At 47.0% G+C, this 22,892-nt stretch overlaps 1 protein-coding gene across 10 annotated transcripts in view; it reads left to right on the top strand.

Annotated features, from left to right (window-relative positions):
* LOC135516425 (calcium/calmodulin-dependent protein kinase type II delta chain) overlaps positions 1 to 22,892 on the top strand; it is a 105,893-nt gene that overhangs the window by 46,686 nt on the left and 36,315 nt on the right. For all 10 annotated transcript variants that reach the window (XM_064940727.1, XM_064940730.1, XM_064940732.1 and 7 more), the window contains 2 exons: positions 14,273 to 14,327; positions 21,219 to 21,284. In XM_064940727.1, coding sequence (XP_064796799.1) covers positions 14,273 to 14,327; positions 21,219 to 21,284 — 121 coding nt within the window. The remainder of the gene's footprint in view (positions 1 to 14,272; positions 14,328 to 21,218; positions 21,285 to 22,892) is intronic.

Below are 22,892 nucleotides of genomic sequence, written 5' to 3'. Positions count from 1 at the left end.
CCCACGTTCTCCCAGTCCCTTGCGGGCTGCCAAGGGACATACGAAGGCCAAGGCACTGTAAGACTTGACGACCACACTGGGTGTTGGTGTGGTTGTTTTCACACGGTTTGTTCTTTCCCGGGAAGAGAAGGATAAGACGATGATATGGGGGGGTGGCATTTTGTTTGTCTATCGATGAGAAGACTTGGCGATAAAATGTAAAACGTGGGAGACCATTGGAGGAAGAGTGGTTTGGGTGGCCATGTGTCTCAGTCGTCAGTCCTGGAGTTATTATTATTAGATAGGAATACTGGAGGAAAACACACCAGATAGGAATACGGGAGGAAAACACACCAGATAGGAATACGGGAGGAAAACACACCAGATAGGAATACGGGAGGAAAACACACCAGATAGGAATACGGGAGGAAAACACACCAGATAGGAATACGGGAGGAAAACACACCAGATAGGAATACGGGAGGAAAACACACCAGATAGGAATACGGGAGGAAAACACACCAGATAGGAATACGGGAGGAAAACACACCAGATAGGAATACGGGAGGAAAACACACCAGATAGGAATACGGGAGGAAAGCACACCAGATAGGAATACGGGAGGAATGCACACCAGATAGGAATACGGGAGGAATGCACACCAGATAGGAATACGGGAGGAAAGCACACCAGATAGGAAAGCACACCAGATAGGAATACGGGAGGAAAGCACACCAGATAGGAATACGGGAGGAAAGCACACCAGATAGGAATACGGGAGGAAAGCACACCAGATAGGAATACACACCAGGAAGGAATACTGGAGGAATGCACACCAGATAGGAATACTGGAGGAAAACACACCAGATAGGAATACACACCAGGAAGGAATACTGGAGGAATGCACACCAGATAGGAATACACACCAGGAAGGAATACTGGAGGAAAGCACACCAGATAGGAATACTGGAGGAAAACACACCAGGAAGGAATACTGGAGGAAAACACACCAGATAGGAATACTGGAGGAAAGCACACCCGATAGGAATACTGGAGGAAAGCACACCCGATAGGAATACTGGAGGAAAGCACACCCGATAGGAATACTGGAGGAAAACACACCCGATAGGAATACTGGAGGAAAACACACCAGGAAGGAATACTGGAGGAAAACACACCAGGAAGGAATACTGGAGGAAAACACACCAGATAGGAATACTGGAGGAAAGCACACCCGATAGGAATACTGGAGGAAAGCACACCCGATAGGAATACTGGAGGAAAACACACCCGATAGGAATACTGGAGGAAAACACACCAGGAAGGAATACTGGAGGAAAACACACCAGGAAGGAATACACGCCAGGAAAGAATACTGGAGGAAAACACACCAGATAGGAATACACACCAGGAAGGAATACTGGAGGAATGCACACCAGATAGGAATACTGGAGGAAAGCACACCAGATAGGAATACTGGAGGAAAACACACCAGATAGGAATACTGGAGGAAAACACACCAGATAGGAATACACACCAGATAGGAATACTGGAGGAATGCACACCAGGAAGGAATACAGGAGGAATGCACACCAGGTAGGAATACGGGAGGAAAACACACCAGATAGGAATACGGGAGGAAAACACACCAGATAGGAATACACACCAGGAAGGAATACTGGAGGAAAACACACCAGATAGGAATACTGGAGGAAAACACACCAGATAGGAATACTGGAGGAAAACACACCAGGAAGGAATACACGCCAGGAAAGAATACTGGAGGAATGCACACCAGATAGGAATACACACCAGGAAGGAATACTGGAGGAAAACACACCAGGAAGGAATACTGGAGGAAAACACACCAGGAAGGAATACTGGAGGAAAACACACCAGATAGGAATACGGGAGGAAAACACACCCGATAGGAATACTGGAGGAAAGCACACCCGATAGGAATACTGGAGGAAAGCACACCCGATAGGAATACTGGAGGAAAACACACCCGATAGGAATACTGGAGGAAAACACACCAGGAAGGAATACTGGAGGAAAACACACCAGGAAGGAATACACGCCAGGAAAGAATACTGGAGGAAAACACACCAGATAGGAATACACACCAGGAAGGAATACTGGAGGAATGCACACCAGATAGGAATACTGGAGGAAAACACACCAGATAGGAATACTGGAGGAAAACACACCAGATAGGAAAACACACCAGATAGGAATACTGGAGGAAAACACACCAGATAGGAAAACACACCAGATAGGAATACTGGAGGAAAACACACCAGATAGGAAAACACACCAGATAGGAATACTGGAGGAAAACACACCAGATAGGAAAACACACCAGATAGGAATACTGGAGGAAAGCACACCCGATAGGAATACTGGAGGAAAGCACACCCGATAGGAATACTGGAGGAAAGCACACCCGATAGGAATACTGGAGGAAAGCACACCCGATAGGAATACTGGAGGAAAGCACACCCGATAGGAATACTGGAGGAAAACACACCCGATAGGAATACTGGAGGAAAACACACCAGGAAGGAATACTGGAGGAAAACACACCAGGAAGGAATACACGCCAGGAAAGAATACTGGAGGAAAACACACCAGATAGGAATACACACCAGGAAGGAATACTGGAGGAATGCACACCAGGAAGGAATACAGGAGGAATGCACACCAGGTAGGAATACAGGAGGAATGCACACCAGGTAGGAATACAGGAGGAATGCACACCAGGTAGGAATACAGGAGGAATGCACACCAGGTAGGAATACAGGAGGAATGCACACCAGGTAGGAATACAGGAGGAATGCACACCAGGTAGGAATACAGGAGGAATGCACACCAGGTAGGAATACAGGAGGAATGCACACCAGGTAGGAATACAGGAGGAATGCACACCAGGTAGGAATACTGGAGGAATGCACACCAGATAGGAATACAGGAGGAATGCACACCAGATAGGAATACAGGAGGAATGCACACCAGGTAGGAATACAGGAGGAATGCACACCAGGTAGGAATACAGGAGGAATGCACACCAGATAGGAATACAGGAGGAATGCACACCAGATAGGAATACAGGAGGAATGCACACCAGATAGGAATACAGGAGGAATGCACACCAGGTAGGAATACAGGAGGAATGCACACCAGGTAGGAATACTGGAGGAATGCACACCAGATAGGAATACAGGAGGAATGCACACCAGATAGGAATACAGGAGGAATGCACACCAGGTAGGAATACAGGAGGAATGCACACCAGGTAGGAATACTGGAGGAATGCACACCAGATAGGAATACAGGAGGAATGCACACCAGGTAGGAATACTGGAGGAATGCACACCAGATAGGAATACAGGAGGAATGCACACCAGGTAGGAATACAGGAGGAATGCACACCAGGTAGGAATACAGGAGGAATGCACACCAGATAGGAATACTGGAGGAATGCACACCAGATAGGAATACAGGAGGAATGCACACCAGGTAGGAATACAGGAGGAATGCACACCAGGTAGGAATACAGGAGGAATGCACACCAGGTAGGAATACAGGAGGAATGCACACCAGGTAGGAATACAGGAGGAATGCACACCAGATAGGAATACACACCAGGAAGGAATACACGCCAGGAAAGAATACTGGAGGAATGCACACCAGATAGGAATACACACCAGGAAGGAATACTGGAGGAAAACACACCAGGAAGGAATACTGGAGGAAAACACACCAGGAAGGAATACTGGAGGAAAACACACCAGATAGGAATACGGGAGGAAAACACACCCGATAGGAATACTGGAGGAAAGCACACCCGATAGGAATACTGGAGGAAAGCACACCCGATAGGAATACTGGAGGAAAACACACCCGATAGGAATACTGGAGGAAAACACACCAGGAAGGAATACTGGAGGAAAACACACCAGGAAGGAATACACGCCAGGAAAGAATACTGGAGGAAAACACACCAGATAGGAATACACACCAGGAAGGAATACTGGAGGAATGCACACCAGATAGGAATACTGGAGGAAAACACACCAGATAGGAATACTGGAGGAAAACACACCAGATAGGAAAACACACCAGATAGGAATACTGGAGGAAAACACACCAGATAGGAAAACACACCAGATAGGAATACTGGAGGAAAACACACCAGATAGGAAAACACACCAGATAGGAATACTGGAGGAAAACACACCAGATAGGAAAACACACCAGATAGGAATACTGGAGGAAAGCACACCCGATAGGAATACTGGAGGAAAGCACACCCGATAGGAATACTGGAGGAAAGCACACCCGATAGGAATACTGGAGGAAAGCACACCCGATAGGAATACTGGAGGAAAACACACCCGATAGGAATACTGGAGGAAAACACACCAGGAAGGAATACTGGAGGAAAACACACCAGGAAGGAATACACGCCAGGAAAGAATACTGGAGGAAAACACACCAGATAGGAATACACACCAGGAAGGAATACTGGAGGAATGCACACCAGGAAGGAATACAGGAGGAATGCACACCAGGTAGGAATACAGGAGGAATGCACACCAGGTAGGAATACACACCAGGAAGGAATACTGGAGGAATGCACACCAGATAGGAATACAGGAGGAATGCACACCAGGTAGGAATACAGGAGGAATGCACACCAGGTAGGAATACAGGAGGAATGCACACCAGGTAGGAATACAGGAGGAATGCACACCAGGTAGGAATACAGGAGGAATGCACACCAGGTAGGAATACTGGAGGAATACACACCAGATAGGAATACAGGAGGAATGCACACCAGGTAGGAATACAGGAGGAATGCACACCAGATAGGAATACAGGAGGAATGCACACCAGATAGGAATACAGGAGGAATGCACACCAGATAGGAATACAGGAGGAATGCACACCAGGTAGGAATACAGGAGGAATGCACACCAGGTAGGAATACAGGAGGAATGCACACCAGATAGGAATACAGGAGGAATGCACACCAGGTAGGAATACAGGAGGAATGCACACCAGGTAGGAATACAGGAGGAATGCACACCAGGTAGGAATACAGGAGGAATGCACACCAGGTAGGAATACAGGAGGAATGCACACCAGGTAGGAATACAGGAGGAATGCACACCAGGTAGGAATACAGGAGGAATGCACACCAGATAGGAATACAGGAGGAATGCACACCAGGTAGGAATACAGGAGGAATGCACACCAGGTAGGAATACTGGAGGAATGCACACCAGATAGGAATACAGGAGGAATGCACACCAGATAGGAATACAGGAGGAATGCACACCAGATAGGAATACAGGAGGAATGCACACCAGGTAGGAATACAGGAGGAATGCACACCAGGTAGGAATACTGGAGGAATGCACACCAGATAGGAATACAGGAGGAATGCACACCAGGTAGGAATACTGGAGGAATGCACACCAGATAGGAATACAGGAGGAATGCACACCAGGTAGGAATACAGGAGGAATGCACACCAGGTAGGAATACAGGAGGAATGCACACCAGGTAGGAATACTGGAGGAATGCACACCAGATAGGAATACAGGAGGAATGCACACCAGGTAGGAATACTGGAGGAATGCACACCAGATAGGAATACAGGAGGAATGCACACCAGGTAGGAATACAGGAGGAATGCACACCAGGTAGGAATACAGGAGGAATGCACACCAGATAGGAATGCACACCAGATAGGAATACTGGAGGAAAACACACCAGGTAGGAATACAGGAGGAAAACACACCAGATAGGAATACAGGAGGAAAGCACACCAGATAGGAATACAGGAGGAATGCACACCAGGTAGGAATACAGGAGGAATGCACACCAGGTAGGAATACTGGAGGAATGCACACCAGATAGGAATACAGGAGGAATGCACACCAGATAGGAATACAGGAGGAATGCACACCAGGTAGGAATACAGGAGGAATGCACACCAGGTAGGAATACTGGAGGAATGCACACCAGATAGGAATACAGGAGGAATGCACACCAGGTAGGAATACTGGAGGAATGCACACCAGATAGGAATACAGGAGGAATGCACACCAGGTAGGAATACAGGAGGAATGCACACCAGGTAGGAATACAGGAGGAATGCACACCAGATAGGAATACTGGAGGAATGCACACCAGATAGGAATACAGGAGGAATGCACACCAGGTAGGAATACAGGAGGAATGCACACCAGGTAGGAATACAGGAGGAATGCACACCAGGTAGGAATACAGGAGGAATGCACACCAGGTAGGAATACAGGAGGAATGCACACCAGATAGGAATACACACCAGGAAGGAATACACGCCAGGAAAGAATACTGGAGGAATGCACACCAGATAGGAATACACACCAGGAAGGAATACTGGAGGAAAACACACCAGGAAGGAATACTGGAGGAAAACACACCAGGAAGGAATACTGGAGGAAAACACACCAGATAGGAATACGGGAGGAAAACACACCCGATAGGAATACTGGAGGAAAGCACACCCGATAGGAATACTGGAGGAAAGCACACCCGATAGGAATACTGGAGGAAAACACCCGATAGGAATACTGGAGGAAAACACACCAGGAAGGAATACTGGAGGAAAACACACCAGGAAGGAATACACGCCAGGAAAGAATACTGGAGGAAAACACACCAGATAGGAATACACACCAGGAAGGAATACTGGAGGAATGCACACCAGATAGGAATACTGGAGGAAAACACACCAGATAGGAATACTGGAGGAAAACACACCAGATAGGAAAACACACCAGATAGGAATACTGGAGGAAAACACACCAGATAGGAAAACACACCAGATAGGAATACTGGAGGAAAACACACCAGATAGGAAAACACACCAGATAGGAATACTGGAGGAAAACACACCAGATAGGAAAACACACCAGATAGGAATACTGGAGGAAAGCACACCCGATAGGAATACTGGAGGAAAGCACACCCGATAGGAATACTGGAGGAAAGCACACCCGATAGGAATACTGGAGGAAAGCACACCCGATAGGAATACTGGAGGAAAACACACCCGATAGGAATACTGGAGGAAAACACACCAGGAAGGAATACTGGAGGAAAACACACCAGGAAGGAATACACGCCAGGAAAGAATACTGGAGGAAAACACACCAGATAGGAATACACACCAGGAAGGAATACTGGAGGAATGCACACCAGGAAGGAATACAGGAGGAATGCACACCAGGTAGGAATACAGGAGGAATGCACACCAGGTAGGAATACACACCAGGAAGGAATACTGGAGGAATGCACACCAGATAGGAATACAGGAGGAATGCACACCAGGTAGGAATACAGGAGGAATGCACACCAGGTAGGAATACAGGAGGAATGCACACCAGGTAGGAATACTGGAGGAATGCACACCAGATAGGAATACAGGAGGAATGCACACCAGATAGGAATACAGGAGGAATGCACACCAGGTAGGAATACAGGAGGAATGCACACCAGGTAGGAATACTGGAGGAATGCACACCAGATAGGAATACAGGAGGAATGCACACCAGGTAGGAATACTGGAGGAATGCACACCAGATAGGAATACAGGAGGAATGCACACCAGGTATGAATACAGGAGGAATGCACACCAGGTAGGAATACAGGAGGAATGCACACCAGGTAGGAATACTGGAGGAATGCACACCAGATAGGAATACAGGAGGAATGCACACCAGGTAGGAATACTGGAGGAATGCACACCAGATAGGAATACAGGAGGAATGCACACCAGGTAGGAATACAGGAGGAATGCACACCAGGTAGGAATACAGGAGGAATGCACACCAGATAGGAATGCACACCAGATAGGAATACTGGAGGAAAACACACCAGGTAGGAATACAGGAGGAAAACACACCAGATAGGAATACAGGAGGAATGCACACCAGATAGGAATACAGGAGGAATGCACACCAGGTAGGAATACAGGAGGAATGCACACCAGGTAGGAATACTGGAGGAATGCACACCAGATAGGAATACAGGAGGAATGCACACCAGATAGGAATACAGGAGGAATGCACACCAGATAGGAATACAGGAGGAATGCACACCAGGTAGGAATACAGGAGGAATGCACACCAGGTAGGAATACTGGAGGAATGCACACCAGATAGGAATACAGGAGGAATGCACACCAGGTAGGAATACTGGAGGAATGCACACCAGATAGGAATACAGGAGGAATGCACACCAGGTAGGAATACAGGAGGAATGCACACCAGGTAGGAATACAGGAGGAATGCACACCAGATAGGAATGCACACCAGATAGGAATGCACACCAGATAGGAATACTGGAGGAAAACACACCAGGTAGGAATACAGGAGGAAAACACACCAGATAGGAATACAGGAGGAAAGCACACCAGATAGGAATACTGGAGGAATGCACACCAGATAGGAATACTGGAGGAATGCACACCAGATAGGAATACTGGAGGAATGCACACCAGGTAGGAATACAGGAGGAATGCACACCAGGTAGGAATACAGGAGGAATGCACACCAGGTAGGAATACAGGAGGAATGCACACCAGGTAGGAATACAGGAGGAATGCACACCAGATAGGAATACAGGAGGAAAACACACCAGATAGGAATACAGGAGGAATGCACACCAGATAGGAAAACACACCAGGTAGGAATACAGGAGGAATGCACACCAGATAGGAATACTGGAGGAAAACACACCAGATAGGGCAGACTGACCCAAGCCCCTGGCGCACAGACTATTGCAGCATAGATACTGGAGACTGAGACGGGGGTGGTGATTCAGGACACTGGAGCCATGTCCGATGATACCAGCTGGCACTTCACTGGTAGCAGTAAGACAATCGCACTGTTATTCCATAATACACATGCGAGCGCGCGCCCACACACACACTTGACCGTCTGTCTCAGTCCTTGCCAGCCCACTGTGCCAAAGAAACTGTCCCATCATCCATGGCAAAAAAAAGTTAGGAAGAACTGGCCTTTTGCCTGGTAAAACAGCAATGTGTCCATCCCCAAGATATCTCACGCCTCAGGGATAAACCCCCACCTCCACACGCTCCCATGTAGGCTATCCCCATTTTGAAGGGAACCAACCTTGATACGCCCCAAAGCCATTTTTAGGTGGATCCTGGGTAAATAAACATTGAAAGTCTGTTAACCAGACCTCGCCCACGTTCTCCCAGTCCCTTGCGGGCTGCCAAGGGACATACGAAGGCCAAGGCACTGTAAGACTTGATGACCACACTGGGTGTTGGTGTGGTTGTTTTCACACGGTTTGTTCTTTCCCGGGAAGAGAAGGATGTGGGGGGCAGAAGAACAAGACGATGATATGGAGGGGGGGGGGGACTGTGTGTCAGTCCTGGAGCTATTATTATTGCCACCCCACACCACTAGAGGGATATCAAAAGACCACCAACTTGACTACCCTGAGACAAGGCTGAGTATAGCCCACGAAGATCTCCTCCAGTGCACAAGCCCGAGGGTACGCAAGGCCGGACAGGAAGTGACGCAACCCACTCAAGTTGTGTATAGCGAAGAAAAGGCATGACATGACGCACCCTTCTTAGTGACGGCATTGAAGGTCACTCGTAAGCCAGTGACTCAGCCCCCGTAATAGGGTCAGAGGCAGAGAATCCCAGTGGAGAGAAAGGAGCCTGTCAGGCAGAGACAGCAAGGGTGGTACATTGCTCCAGTGTCTTGCCGTTCACCTTCACACCCCTGGGCCAGACTACACTCAATCATAGGACCTACTGAAGCGATGAGTGTTCAGTAATGACTTAAAGGTTGAGACCGAGTCTGCGTCTCTCGCATGGATAGGCAGACCATTCCATACAAATGGAGCTCTATAGGAGAAAGCCCTGCCAACAGCTGAGATGCTTAAAAATTCTGGGGACAATTAGGAGGTCTGCATCTTGTGACCGTAGCGTACGTGTAGGTATGTACGGCAGGACCAAATTCGAGAGATAGGTAGGAGAAAGCCCATGTAACGCTTTGTAGGTTAGCAGTAAAACCTTGAAATCAGCCCTCGCCTTAACAGGAAGCCTTTGTAGAGCGGCTAGCACTGGAATAATATGATACATAGATTCTTGCAGCCGTGTTTAGCACTAACTGAAGTTTATTTAGGACTTTATCCGGGTCACTGGAGAGTAGAGCGTTGCAGTAGTCTAATGTAGAAGTGACAAAAGCATGGATGAGCTTTTCTCCTAAATTTTAGAACAAAATGTTTCACATTTTTGCAACGTTGCAAAAAAGCTGCCTTTTAAATATTCTTTGGGTTCGTCAAAAGAGGGATCAGGATACAGAGTAACGCTGAGTTCACACAGTTTTATTTGAGAAGACTATACAACCATCAAGATTAATTGTCCGATCAAACAGGATAACATGAATGCCTAGCATGATGGATTACTGTCCTGCCAATTGAGTGTCTAAATAATCTCAGGTTTCATACTGTACCCTCACAGGGTGATGTCTCAAACCCTACCCTTCAAGGGCCTAGCTATAGAGATAATAACCCAAGTGATTCTACTCTTAGAAAAAAGGGTTCCAAAAGGGTTCTTCAGCTGTCCCCATAGGAGAACCATTTTGGGTTCCAGGTTGAACCATTTTGGGTTCCATGTAGAACCCTCTGTGAAAAGGCTTGGACGTGGAACCCAACACGGTTTTACTTGAAAACCAAAAGAGCTCTAAGTGGCACCAACAAGGGTTTTTCAAAGCCGAAAGAACCCTTTTTGGTTCGAGATAGCACCTTTTTTTCTTTCTTCTAAGAGTGTAACAAAGGAAGTTCCCATATTGCCACAGTATGCCATCTTTACTCTGTCTGAACATCCATCCGTCTCAGTTTCATTCTCTGATTGGCTGGTGCGTGTAGCGATTGCCTCATTAGATGCCTCGGAGGCGGGATGTTATCTCCGACTGGGACCCAAGGGGATTCCTGTCCTTTCTCCTCCCTCTATCGTGCTTCACACTGGCCATTTTTTATTTTTCCCTGACCTCCACCTTTTCCTTTCTCCCCCCTCTCCATCTCTCTCACCCCCATCTCTCTCTCGCTCGCTCCATTCTGAAGGTCAGTCACTGCCATCCATCTGTATAATATCACCCAGGGAAGTCGTTTTCCTCTTGTGTGTTAATTACACTGATGGCTGGCTAATTGGTTGTACCATATAAACCTAACATACCAACCATGGCAAGGTCTCCTCATGGTCATCCCTCTCCAAGGGTTGTGTTCATCTGTGCAGAGGATCAGGCCAAAATAGCTGTGCGACACCTGTTCAGAGACCCAAAACCCTAAGAATAGAACCGAGATTTGGCTGGGCCTGTTGACCACTCGGCCTGTCCTGCTGACCAACTGAAAGACGGTAACACCTGACTGGCTGTTTCCTGCATGGTGACCCGTGTAGCCCTTGGCATTAAGATGCTGTACGCTGTAAATAAGTAACGGTTCCTGGAGGATCCTTTAGGGGTTCTTCAGATTAAAACTGTGAGGAAACCGTTCTAAGTCCATAATGTAGAGGCCTGTGGGATATTCATTGAAGAGGAAAGGGAAGAGGATACTACATGTGATCTCCGTAATATAACAATACCAATTGACATACCTTTGTACGCCTCCTTGTTTGTATACCTGCAGACATGGACACAAGTCAGCAGTTCAGTCATCTGCACCCAATACAGCCAGCCTTCAACATGTTCTTATAGCCGACACGTTCTTACCTATTTGTTGATTGATATCCATTCAATTGTGTTCATTTTCTGTTTTAAGAAAGACTTGCACAAATATGAAAAGACAGATGGTATCATCATAAAACAATATTAATTTAGATCCTACAAGGGACAAACCTTACCTTTTTTATATTGAGATCTTTACAATGTTCAGTTAAGTGCCTGTACCTGCTGTCCTTTTAAATTCAAATCAAAATGTTTCTGTTGGGCAGTTCGGCTCCTGCAAGAACCCCCACCAACTAAGGAGGTTCCTCGATGAACCCCACCTATGGGGTTCTTGGAAGAACCTTTTTGGGGGGGCAATTTTCTAAGGTTCTTCAGAGAACTTTGAGGATCTAAGAAGAACCCTGGTTGTGAACCCCTCATGTATAGACTATAGGACATCGGGGTTATATAAAGACGTATCGAGGCAGACTGCTCCAAATACAGTTCAGTGAACTCTCAACGGGGTCATATTTCAACAGGAAGCATTTATACGTCCTGTATGATGTGATCGTCATATGGAAACGTTTTGTACGCTATAGGACGTGATATTGATGTGGTTAAGCGTTCATTATTGATTGATGTGTTGGGAAGTGGGCTGATATGACACAATACATCAAGACATCTGCTGACACATTAAAGGAAATGTCCATTGAACAAGTTTAGGATGTGTATTACCATTAGTGTAAACCCTGCGGTATTGTGTTCTGAGTCTGTCTCCGTGAGATGAATGGGGAGTTTGTATGGCCTCCAAGGTTTATTATGGATTCAATTGAGTCAGGCAGGAGCGAGAACGTTTAAATCAGGGTCATTTGTGTAATGGATGAGTTTCTCTTCCTCACTGACTTTTTTTCTTTTCTTTGCCTGACACACAGACTACACACACACACACACACACACACACACACACACACACACACACACACACACACAGCAGACTCTACACACACACACACACACACACACACACACACACACAAGCAGCAGACTCTACACACACACACACACACAAGCAGCAGACTCTACACACACACACACACACAAGCAGCAGACTATACACACACACACACACACACACACACACAAGCAGCAGACTATACACACACACACAAGCAGCAGACTATACACACACACACACAAGCAGCAGACTATACACACACACACACACACACAGCAGACTACACACACACACACACAAGCAGCAGACTACACATGCAGACTACACTCACAGTCAAGCAGCGGGCTACACAGACCTACGCAGTCAAGCAGCGGGCTACACAGACCTACACAGCCAGGCAGCGGGCTACACAGATCTACACATAGCCAAGCAGCGAGATACACAGACACACACAGCCAAGCAGCGGGCTACACAGACACACACAGCCAAGCAGCGGGCTACACAGACACACACAGCCAAGCAGCGGGCTACACAGACACACACAGCCAAGCAGCGGGCTACACAGACACACACAGCCAAGCAGCGGGCTACACAGACACACACAGCCAAGCAGCGGGCTACACAGACACACACAGCCAAGCAGCGGGCTACACAGACACACACAGCCAAGCAGCGGGCTACACAGCCAAGCAGCGGGCTACAAAGACACACACAGCCAAGCAGCGAGCTACAAAGACACACACAGCCAAGCAGCGAGCTACAAAGACACACACAGCCAAGCAGCGAGCTACAAAGACACACACAGCCAAGCAGCGAGCGACAAAGACACACACAGCCAAGCAGCGAGCGACAAAGACACACACAGCCAAGCAGCGAGCGACAAAGACACACACAGCCAAGCAGCGAGCGACAAAGACACACACAGCCAAGCAGCGAGCGACAAAGACACACACAGCCAAGCAGCGAGCGACAAAGACACACACAGCCAAGCAGCGAGCTACAAAGACACACACAGCCAAGCAGCGGGCGACAAAGACACACACAGCCAAGCAGCGGGCGACAAAGACACACACAGCCAAGCAGCGGGCGACAAAGACACACACAGCCAAGCAGCGGGCGACAAAGACACACACAGCCAAGCAGCGGGCGACAAAGACACACACAGCCAAGCCGCGGGCGACAAAGACACACACAGCCAAGCAGCGGGCGACAAAGACACACACAGCCAAGCAGCGGGCGACAAAGACACACACAGCCAAGCAGCGGGCGACAAAGACACACACAGCCAAGCAGCGGGCGACAAAGACACACACAGCCAAGCAGCGGGCGACAAAGACACACACAGCCAAGCAGCGGGCTACAAAGACACACACACACCGACTGGATGACTAAATGGTTCCGTCTGAAGGGCATAATTTCTAATCAGACTTTTGCTTTCTCTCTCTCTCTTCCCCTCACCCCTCTCTCTCACTCGTTTGCTCTCATGCCATTCCCCTCTCGCTCGCTCTCATCATCCCCGCTCGCTCTCACCACCCCCCCACTCCGCTTTCTCTTGCTTGCTCTCATCCCCTCCCCCCTCCTCTCGCTCTCTATCACACAGTGAGGCTCCATGACAGCATATCAGAGGAGGGATTCCACTACCTGGTCTTTGACTTGTAAGTACAATGTTTCTTTCAATATAATCGACCCCAACCATCTGCCCAGTGGTGTATAACCCACCGTCGACCCCAACCATCTGCCCAGTGGTGTATAACCCACCGTCGACCCCAACCAGTGGTGTATAACCCACCGTCGACCCCAACCAGTGGTGTATAACCCACCGTCGACCCCAACCAGTGGTGTATAACCCACTGTCGACCCCAACCAGTGGTGTAACACACCGTCGACCCCAACCAGTGGTGTAACACACCGTCGACCCCAACCATCCAACCAGTGGTGTATAACCCACCGTCGACCCCAACCATCCGACCAGTGGTGTAACACACCGTCTACCCCAACCAGTGGAGTAACACACCGTCTACCCCAACCATCTGACCAGTGGAGTAACACACCGTCTACCCCAACCAGTGGAGTAACACACCGTCTACCCCAACCATCTGACCAGTGGAGTAACACACCGTCTACCCCAACCAGTGGAGTAACACACCGTCTACCCCAACCAGTGGAGTAACACACCGTCGACCCCAACCAGTGGTGTAACCCACCGTCGACCCCAACCAGTGGTGTAACCCACCGTCGACCCCAACCAGTGGTGTAACCCACCGTCGACCCCAACCAGTGGTGTAACCCACCGTCGACCCCAACCAGTGGTGTAACCCACCGTCGACCCCAACCAGTGGTGTAACACACCGTCGACCCCAACCAGTGGTGTAACACACCGTCGACCCCAACCAGTGGTGTAACCCACCGTCGACCCCAACCAGTGGTGTATAACCCACCGTCGACCCCAACCAGTGGTGTAACACACCGTCGACCCCAACCAGTGGTGTAACCCACCGTCGACCCCAACCAGTGGTGTATAACCCACCGTCGACCCCAACCAGTGGTGTATAACCCACCGTCGACCCCAACCAGTGGTGTATAAGCCACCGTCGACCCCAACCAGTGGTGTATAAGCCACCGTCGACCCCAACCAGTGGTGTATAAGCCACCGTCGACCCCAACCAGTGGTGTATAAGCCACCGTCGACCCCAACCAGTGGTGTATAAGCCACCGTCGACCCCAACCAGTGGTGTATAACCCACCGTCGACCCCAACCAGTGGTGTATAACCCACCGTCGACCCCAACCAGTGGTGTATAAGCCACCGTCGACCCCAACCAGTGGTGTATAAGCCACCGTCGACCCCAACCAGTGGTGTATAAGCCACCGTCGACCCCAACCAGTGGTGTATAACCCACCGTCGACCCCAACCAGTGGTGTATAACCCACCGTCGACCCCAACCATCCGACCAGTGGTGTATAACCCACCGTCGACCCCAACCAGTGGTGTAACCCACCGTCGACCCCAACCAGTGGTGTAACCCACCGTCGACCCCAACCAGTGGTGTGTAACCCACCGTCGACCCCAACCAGTGGTGTGTAACCCACCGTCGACCCCAACCAGTGGTGTGTAACCCACCGTCGACCCCAACCAGTGGTGTATAACCTACCGTCGACCCCAACCAGTGGTGTATAACCCACCGTCGACCTCAACCAGTGGTATAACCCACCGTCGACCCCAACCAGTGGTGTATAACCCACCGTCGACCCCAACCAGTGGTGTATAACCCACCGTCGACCCCAACCAGTGGTGTATAACCCACCGTCGACCCCAACCATCCGACCAGTGGTGTATAACCCACCGTCGACCCCAACCAGTGGTGTGTAACCCACCGTCGACCCCAACCAGTGGTGTGTAACCCACCGTCGACCCCAACCAGTGGTGTGTAACCCACCGTCGACCCCAACCAGTGGTGTGTAACCCACCGTCGACCCCAACCAGTGGTGTGTAACCCACCGTCGACCCCAACCAGTGGTGTGTAACCCACCGTCGACCCCAACCAGTGGTGTATAACCTACCGTCGACCCCAACCAGTGGTGTATAACCCACCGTCGACCTCAACCAGTGGTATAACCCACCGTCGACCCCAACCAGTGGTGTATAACCCACCGTCGACCCCAACCAGTGGTGTATAACCCACCGTCGACCCCAACCAGTGGTGTATAACCCACCGTCGACCCCAACCATCTGACCAGTATAATCGACCCCAACCATCCGACCAGTGGTGTATGCAAGACATAGCTTCAGCCACAATGTCCTACAGTGACCAGAAACAATGCAATCCCTTCGTGGCTTTCTAAGATATGTACAGTATCCTTAAACACCTAGTTCAGTAGGCCTGCAGTGTTATTGGATTTAGAAACTATTCTTACTTCAAAAGTGAATAGGTTATTTGGGTTTAATCAATGTAACCCACAGTTAGAAGAGACTAAGAGAAGAAATCTGATCACTGTAGACACAGTGTAACTCTTCAAATACACACACAGGGCATTTTTTATTTTACCTTTATTTTACTAGGCAAGTCAGTTAAGAACAAATTCTTATTTTCAATGACAGCCTAGGAACAGTGGGTTAACTGCCTGTTCAGGGGCAGAACGACAGATTTGTACCAGATTTGTGCTCGGGGATTCGAACTTGCAACCTTTCGGTTACTAGTCCAACGCTCTAACCATTAGGCTACCCTGCCGCATGAGCTTAGGTAAGGTAAACAAAGCTGGCAAACATTTCCACCAGAGCAAAACGCAGGACGGCGTTGTCCTCCTGTCAGTGGGGCATCATGGGAGATTAGCAGCGGGCATGTTCCCCCGGTGTCGTCGTCCTCCTCCATCTGTTTCATGTCCTCACTCCCCCTGCTCTCCTCCCCAACACACTCTCCATTACTGCTTTATTACAGAATTATCTTATTCAGTGTGTGTGTGTGTGTGTGTGTGTGTGTGTGTGTGTGTGTGCACGAATGGATATTATAACACTACACAGGAATCACTGATGTTTGTGTATGTACCGGTGTACTGTATGAGTACTGTATGAGTACTGTGTACTCAGCTCTTTGCTACACCATGTTCCTTGGTTGTATGCACACTGTAAATGTAGTCATTGTTAGATAAACCTGAATACTAATTATATTTTGTCCGTGTGTGTGTGTGTGTCTCTAGAATCTCTCCAGGCTTGGGAATAACTAACACAGATCCGTAGATGACCTCTCCTAGCATCTGTTTACCGTCTTCTCTCCATCAACTCGCTCTTTCTTTTCTCTGTTCTCTTGTCACTTCACTGCTCCCTTCTGGGGAATTTACATAACCAATGGAAAAGGGTGCATTACACTTCCTATTGGTCCAGAGCTGGTCAAGCTTGAAAAAAATCCATATACACTGAACAAAAAATATAAACGCAACATGTAAAGTGCTGGTTTCATGAGCTGAAATAAAAGATCTCAGAAATGTTACAAATGCTCAAATTTTGTGCACAAGTTTGTTTACATCCCTGTTAGTGAGCATTTCTCCTTTGCCAAGATAATCCATCTACCTGACAGATGTGGTATATTAAGAAGCTCATTAAACAACATAATAATTACACAGGTGCACCTTGTGCTGGGGACAATAAAAGGCCATAATGTGAAGTTTTGTCACAACACAATTTCACAGATGTCTCAAGTTTTGAGGGAGTGTTCAATGGACATGCTGACTGCAGGAATGTCCACCAGAGATGTTGCCAGAGAATCTAATGTTAAAGCCCTTTTTTGGAGGGAAACTAATTCTGATTGGCTGGGCCTGGCTCCCCGGTGGGTGGGCCTGGATTTTTCAAAATGTTGTTAAATTACAGTCTTATTCTAAAATTGATTTAAAAAAAACAATCATGACAAAACCGTTTTTTAGAAATGTTTGCAAATGTATTCAAAATAAAAAATACCTTACTTACATAAATTTACCGAAGTTAAAGCCTATAACTGCCCCAGAGTTTGAGGACATCTGAGTCATCTAAAGGGGACATATTACAGTATGATTCAGACTTTTGTTTGCCTAGCCTCTTATAAATCAGTTTGAACCCTGACCTGAGGGATTTGATTAGTGTTCCTTCACTACAGCTCTCTCTCTCTCTCTCTCTCTCGCTCTCTCTCGCTCTCTCTTGCTCTCTCTCGCTCTCTCTCGCTCTCTCTCGCTCTCTCTCGCTCTCTCTCGCTCTCTCTCGCTCTCTCTCGCTCTGCGCTCTCTCTCTCGCTGCGCTCTCTCTCTCGCTGCGCTCTCTCTCTCGCTCTCGTTGCTCTATATACTCTGTCACCATCGCATATTGGCTCCATATTTCAAACATTTTTGACACAGATCAATAGAACTTCAGAAGAAGACCATTACCATGACTTCCTCTCTCTCTACCCCTGTCTCTTGTGTGTTGGTAGCAGTTTGGCAGTGTTTTATTTGATAGCTGGAAGGGGAAATCAGTTCCAATATATTTTAAATGCTGCATTTCATTTGACTAATGGGCTGTTAAAAAAATAATTAAGAAAAGTATCAGATCAGGGATGAAAGCTTTTCTCTATTTTTACCCAAGTAAAGAATGACAACAAACAAAACTGCAGTGAGGCTAAATCACATTGACCGTGAATAGAAGAGGTACATTTAAAAACAACTTTTATTATATCCACCTGCCTGCCATTTTATATTTTAATGTGTTCCTCCATTCAATGAATGACCACTTCTTACTAGTGCATTATGTGGAACAAATTGAAAGCATTGTGAGAATGCCTGTGGTTTGTCGGATGTGACAGTAGGCCAGAGAAAGGTTGTTTGGATAGAGTTTTGGGGACAATGACTTGGACAAATCTTTGATAAGTAACAATAGAGCTTACATAAAGAGAAAAAATAGCATAGTATTGTGCAACAGTGGTTTAAATTTAGGAACAGAAAATTATGCATGGGTGAAAAGAGAAACTAAAGTCACACACAAACAGGAGGGACTACTTTATCAAATGAATGGGAATGAAAAATAGAAACGCTAAAATCGGAAACAAATTGTCTTGGAGTGATATTTGCATGGTCAAACCTGAAGTCTTCGAGATGAACTGTTGTGACCTTAAGTTCCCTATAACCTTTACCATGAAATTATGTCTTAGGCTAATACTAAGTGTGTGTGTGCACTGAACAAGTATTAGTCTGGTGTCGTGCCAAGAGTGGTTACATGAAGCATTCCCATCTCCTGAGTTGCCCAGTTCCTTGAAATAACACTTGGAATTTGGGACATTTAGCTCATTGTAATACACAACATTCCAATCTAGTCAAATCTAATTTTATTTGTCACATACACATGGTTAGCAGATGTTAAAACCTCTTGATACTCCCCATCCCGGATCCGGGATCGTGAATAAAGCCTAAGGCTCATTAGCATAACGCAACGTTAACGATTTCTGAAAATCGCAAATAAAATGAAAATAATGTGCCTGCTCTCAAGCTTAGCCTTTTCTTAACAACACTGTCATCTCAGATTTTCTAAATATGCTTTTGAACCATAGCAAATCACTAATTTGTGTAAGAGTATGCTAAGCTAGCTTAGCATTTTGAGTAGCATTTAGCACGCAACATTTTCACAAAAACCAGATAACCAAATAAATAAAATCATTTACCTTTGAAGAGCTTCAGATGTTTTCAATGAGGAGACTCTCAGTTACATAGCAAATGTTCAGTTTTTCCTGAAAGAATCTTTGTGTAGGAGAAATCGCTCCGTTTTGTACATCACATTTGGCTACCGAAACGAACCGAAAATTCAGTCACCAAAACGTCAAACTTTTTCCGAATTAACTCCATAATATCGACCGAAACATGGCAAACGTTGTTTAGAATCAATCCTCAAGGTGTTTTTTCACATATCTCTTCATTGATATGCAGTTCGTGGAAGCCTGCTTTCCCCTCAGAATAGCATGGAAAAATACCAGCAGCTGAAAAAGACGCACCAATTTCGACGGAGGACACCGGGCGGACACCTGGAAAATGTAGTCTCTTATGGTCAATCTTCCAATGATATGCCTACAAATACGTCACAATGCTGCAGACACCTTGGGGAAACGACAGAAAGGGCAGGCTCATTCCTCTCGCATTCACAGCCATATAAGGAGACAATGGAAAACAGAGCCTCAAAAATCCTGCTGATTTCCTGGTTGCCGTTTGATCTTGGTTTTGCCTGTAGCTCCCGTTCTAGGGCACCCACAGACAATATCTTTGCAGTTCTGGAAAATTCAGAGTTTTCTTTCCAAAGCTATCAATTATATGCATAGTCGAGCATCTTTTTGTGACAAAATATCTTGTTTAAAACGGGAACGTTTTTCATCCAAAAATGAAATTGCGCCCCCAGAGTTTCAAGAGGTTAATGCGAGTGTAGCGAAATGCTTGTGCTTCCAGTTCCGACAATGCAGTAATAACCAACAAGTAATCTAACTAACAATTCCAAAACTACTGTCTTATACACAAGTGTAAGGGGATAAAGAATATGTACATAAAGATGTGAATGAGTGATGGTGCAGAGCAGCATAGGCAAGATACAGTAGATGGTATCGAGTACAGTATATACATATGAGATGAGTATGTAAACAAAGTGGCATAGTTAGTGGCTAGTGATACATGTATTACATAAAGATGCAGTAGATGATATAGAGTACAGTATATACGTATACATATGAGATGAATAATGTAGGGTATGTAAACATTATATTAGGTAGCATTGTTTAAAGTGGCTAGTGATATATTTTACATCCTTTCCCAATCTAGTGTGAACAATAACTGTTGAGATTCTAACACCATTGGAGTGTGTTATTCTAATGATCAGAAAGCACAAGCATAATTGTTGTCATGAATTAAACAAAAGACGTCTTTTTATATCTCATATCCTTTCTCTCTCTTCCTTGAAGATGCCTGAATGGCAGATTTGCATAGCTAATTGCAACACTGTTCTCCGGGTCTCCCGCTGTTTTTCCCAACTTCTCACTTGGAATTAACAACGTCTCATTTTCCCATCTCTTCCAGGGTGACTGGTGGGGAGCTGTTTGAGGACATCGTAGCCAGAGAGTACTATAGCGAAGCAGACGCCAGGTCAGACTCACACAGACTCCAATCAAACCCAACTTTATTAGTCACATGCACCGAATACAGCAAGGGTGTAGACCTTACTGTGAAATATTACTTACAAGCCCTTAGCCAACAGTGTAGACCTTACTGTGAAATATGACTTACAAGCCCTTAACCAACAGTGTAGACCTTACAGTGAAATATGACTTACAAGCCCTTAGCCAACAGTGTAGACCTTACTGTGAAATATGACTTACAAGCCCTTAATAACCAACAGTGTAGACCTTACAGTGAAATATGACTTACAAGCCCTTAACCAACAGTGTAGACCTTACAGTGAAATATGACTTACAAGCCCTTAACCAACAGTGTAGACCTTACAGTGAAATATGACTTACAAGCCCTTAGCCAACAGTGTAGACCTTACCGTGAAATATGACTTACAAGCCCTTAGCCAACAGTGTAGACCTCACAGTGAAATATGACTTACAAGCCCTTAACCAACAGTGTAGACCTTACCGTGAAATATGACTTACAAGCCCTTAGCCAACAGTGTAGACCTTACCGTGAAATATGACTTACAAGCCCTTAACCAACAGTGTAGACCTTACCGTGAAATATGACTTACAAGCCCTTAACCAACAGTGTAGACCTCACAGTGAAATATGACTTACAAGCCCTTAGCCAACAGTGTAGACCTCACAGTGAAATATGACTTACAAGCCCTTAACCAACAGTGTAGACCTCACAGTGAAATATGACTTACAAGACCTTAACCAACAGTGCAGTTCAAGAAGAGTTAAGAAAATATTTACCAAATAAACTGCAGTAAAGAATGCACACAATAAAATAACAATAACGAGGCTATAGACAGGGGGTACCGTTACCGTTAGAGTCAATGTGGAGGCTATAGACAGGGGGTACCGGTACCGTTAGAGTCAATGTGGAGGCTATAGACAGGGGGTACCGTTACCGTTAGAGTCAATGTGGAGGCTATAGACTGGGGGTACCGGTACCGTTAGAGTCAATGTGGAGGCTATAGACAGGGGGTACCGGTACCGTTAGAGTCAATGTGGAGGCTATAGACAGGGGGTACCGTTACCGTTAGAGTCAATGTGGAGGCTATAGACAGGGGGTACCGTTAGAGTCAATGTGGAGGCTATAGACAGGGGGTACCGGTACCGTTAAGAGTCAATGTGGAGGCTATAGACAGGGGGTACCGGTACCGTTAGAGTCAATGTGGAGGCTATAGACAGGGGGTACCGGTACCGTTAGAGTCAATGTGGAGGCTATAGACTGGGGGTACCGGTACCGTTAGAGTCAATGTGGAGGCTATAGACAGGGGGTACCGGTACCGTTAGAGTCAATGTGGAGGCTATAGACTGGGGGTACCGGTACCGTTAGAGTCAATGTGGAGGCTATAGACAGGGGGTACCGTTACCGTTAGAGTCAATGTGGAGGCTATAGACAGGGGGTACCGGTACCGTTAAGAGTCAATGTGGAGGCTATAGACAGGGGGTACCGGTACCGTTAGAGTCAATGTGGAGGCTATAGACAGGGGGTACCGGTACCGTTAGAGTCAATGTGGAGGCTATAGACAGGGGGTACCGGTACCGTTAGAGTCAATGTGGA

The sequence above is a fragment of the Oncorhynchus masou genome, chromosome 27 (assembly GCF_036934945.1).
Source record: "Oncorhynchus masou masou isolate Uvic2021 chromosome 27, UVic_Omas_1.1, whole genome shotgun sequence".
NCBI lineage: Eukaryota > Metazoa > Chordata > Actinopteri > Salmoniformes > Salmonidae > Oncorhynchus > Oncorhynchus masou.
Note: the sequence above shows the minus strand (reverse complement) of the source record. Positions and strands in the feature narration are given on the sequence as shown.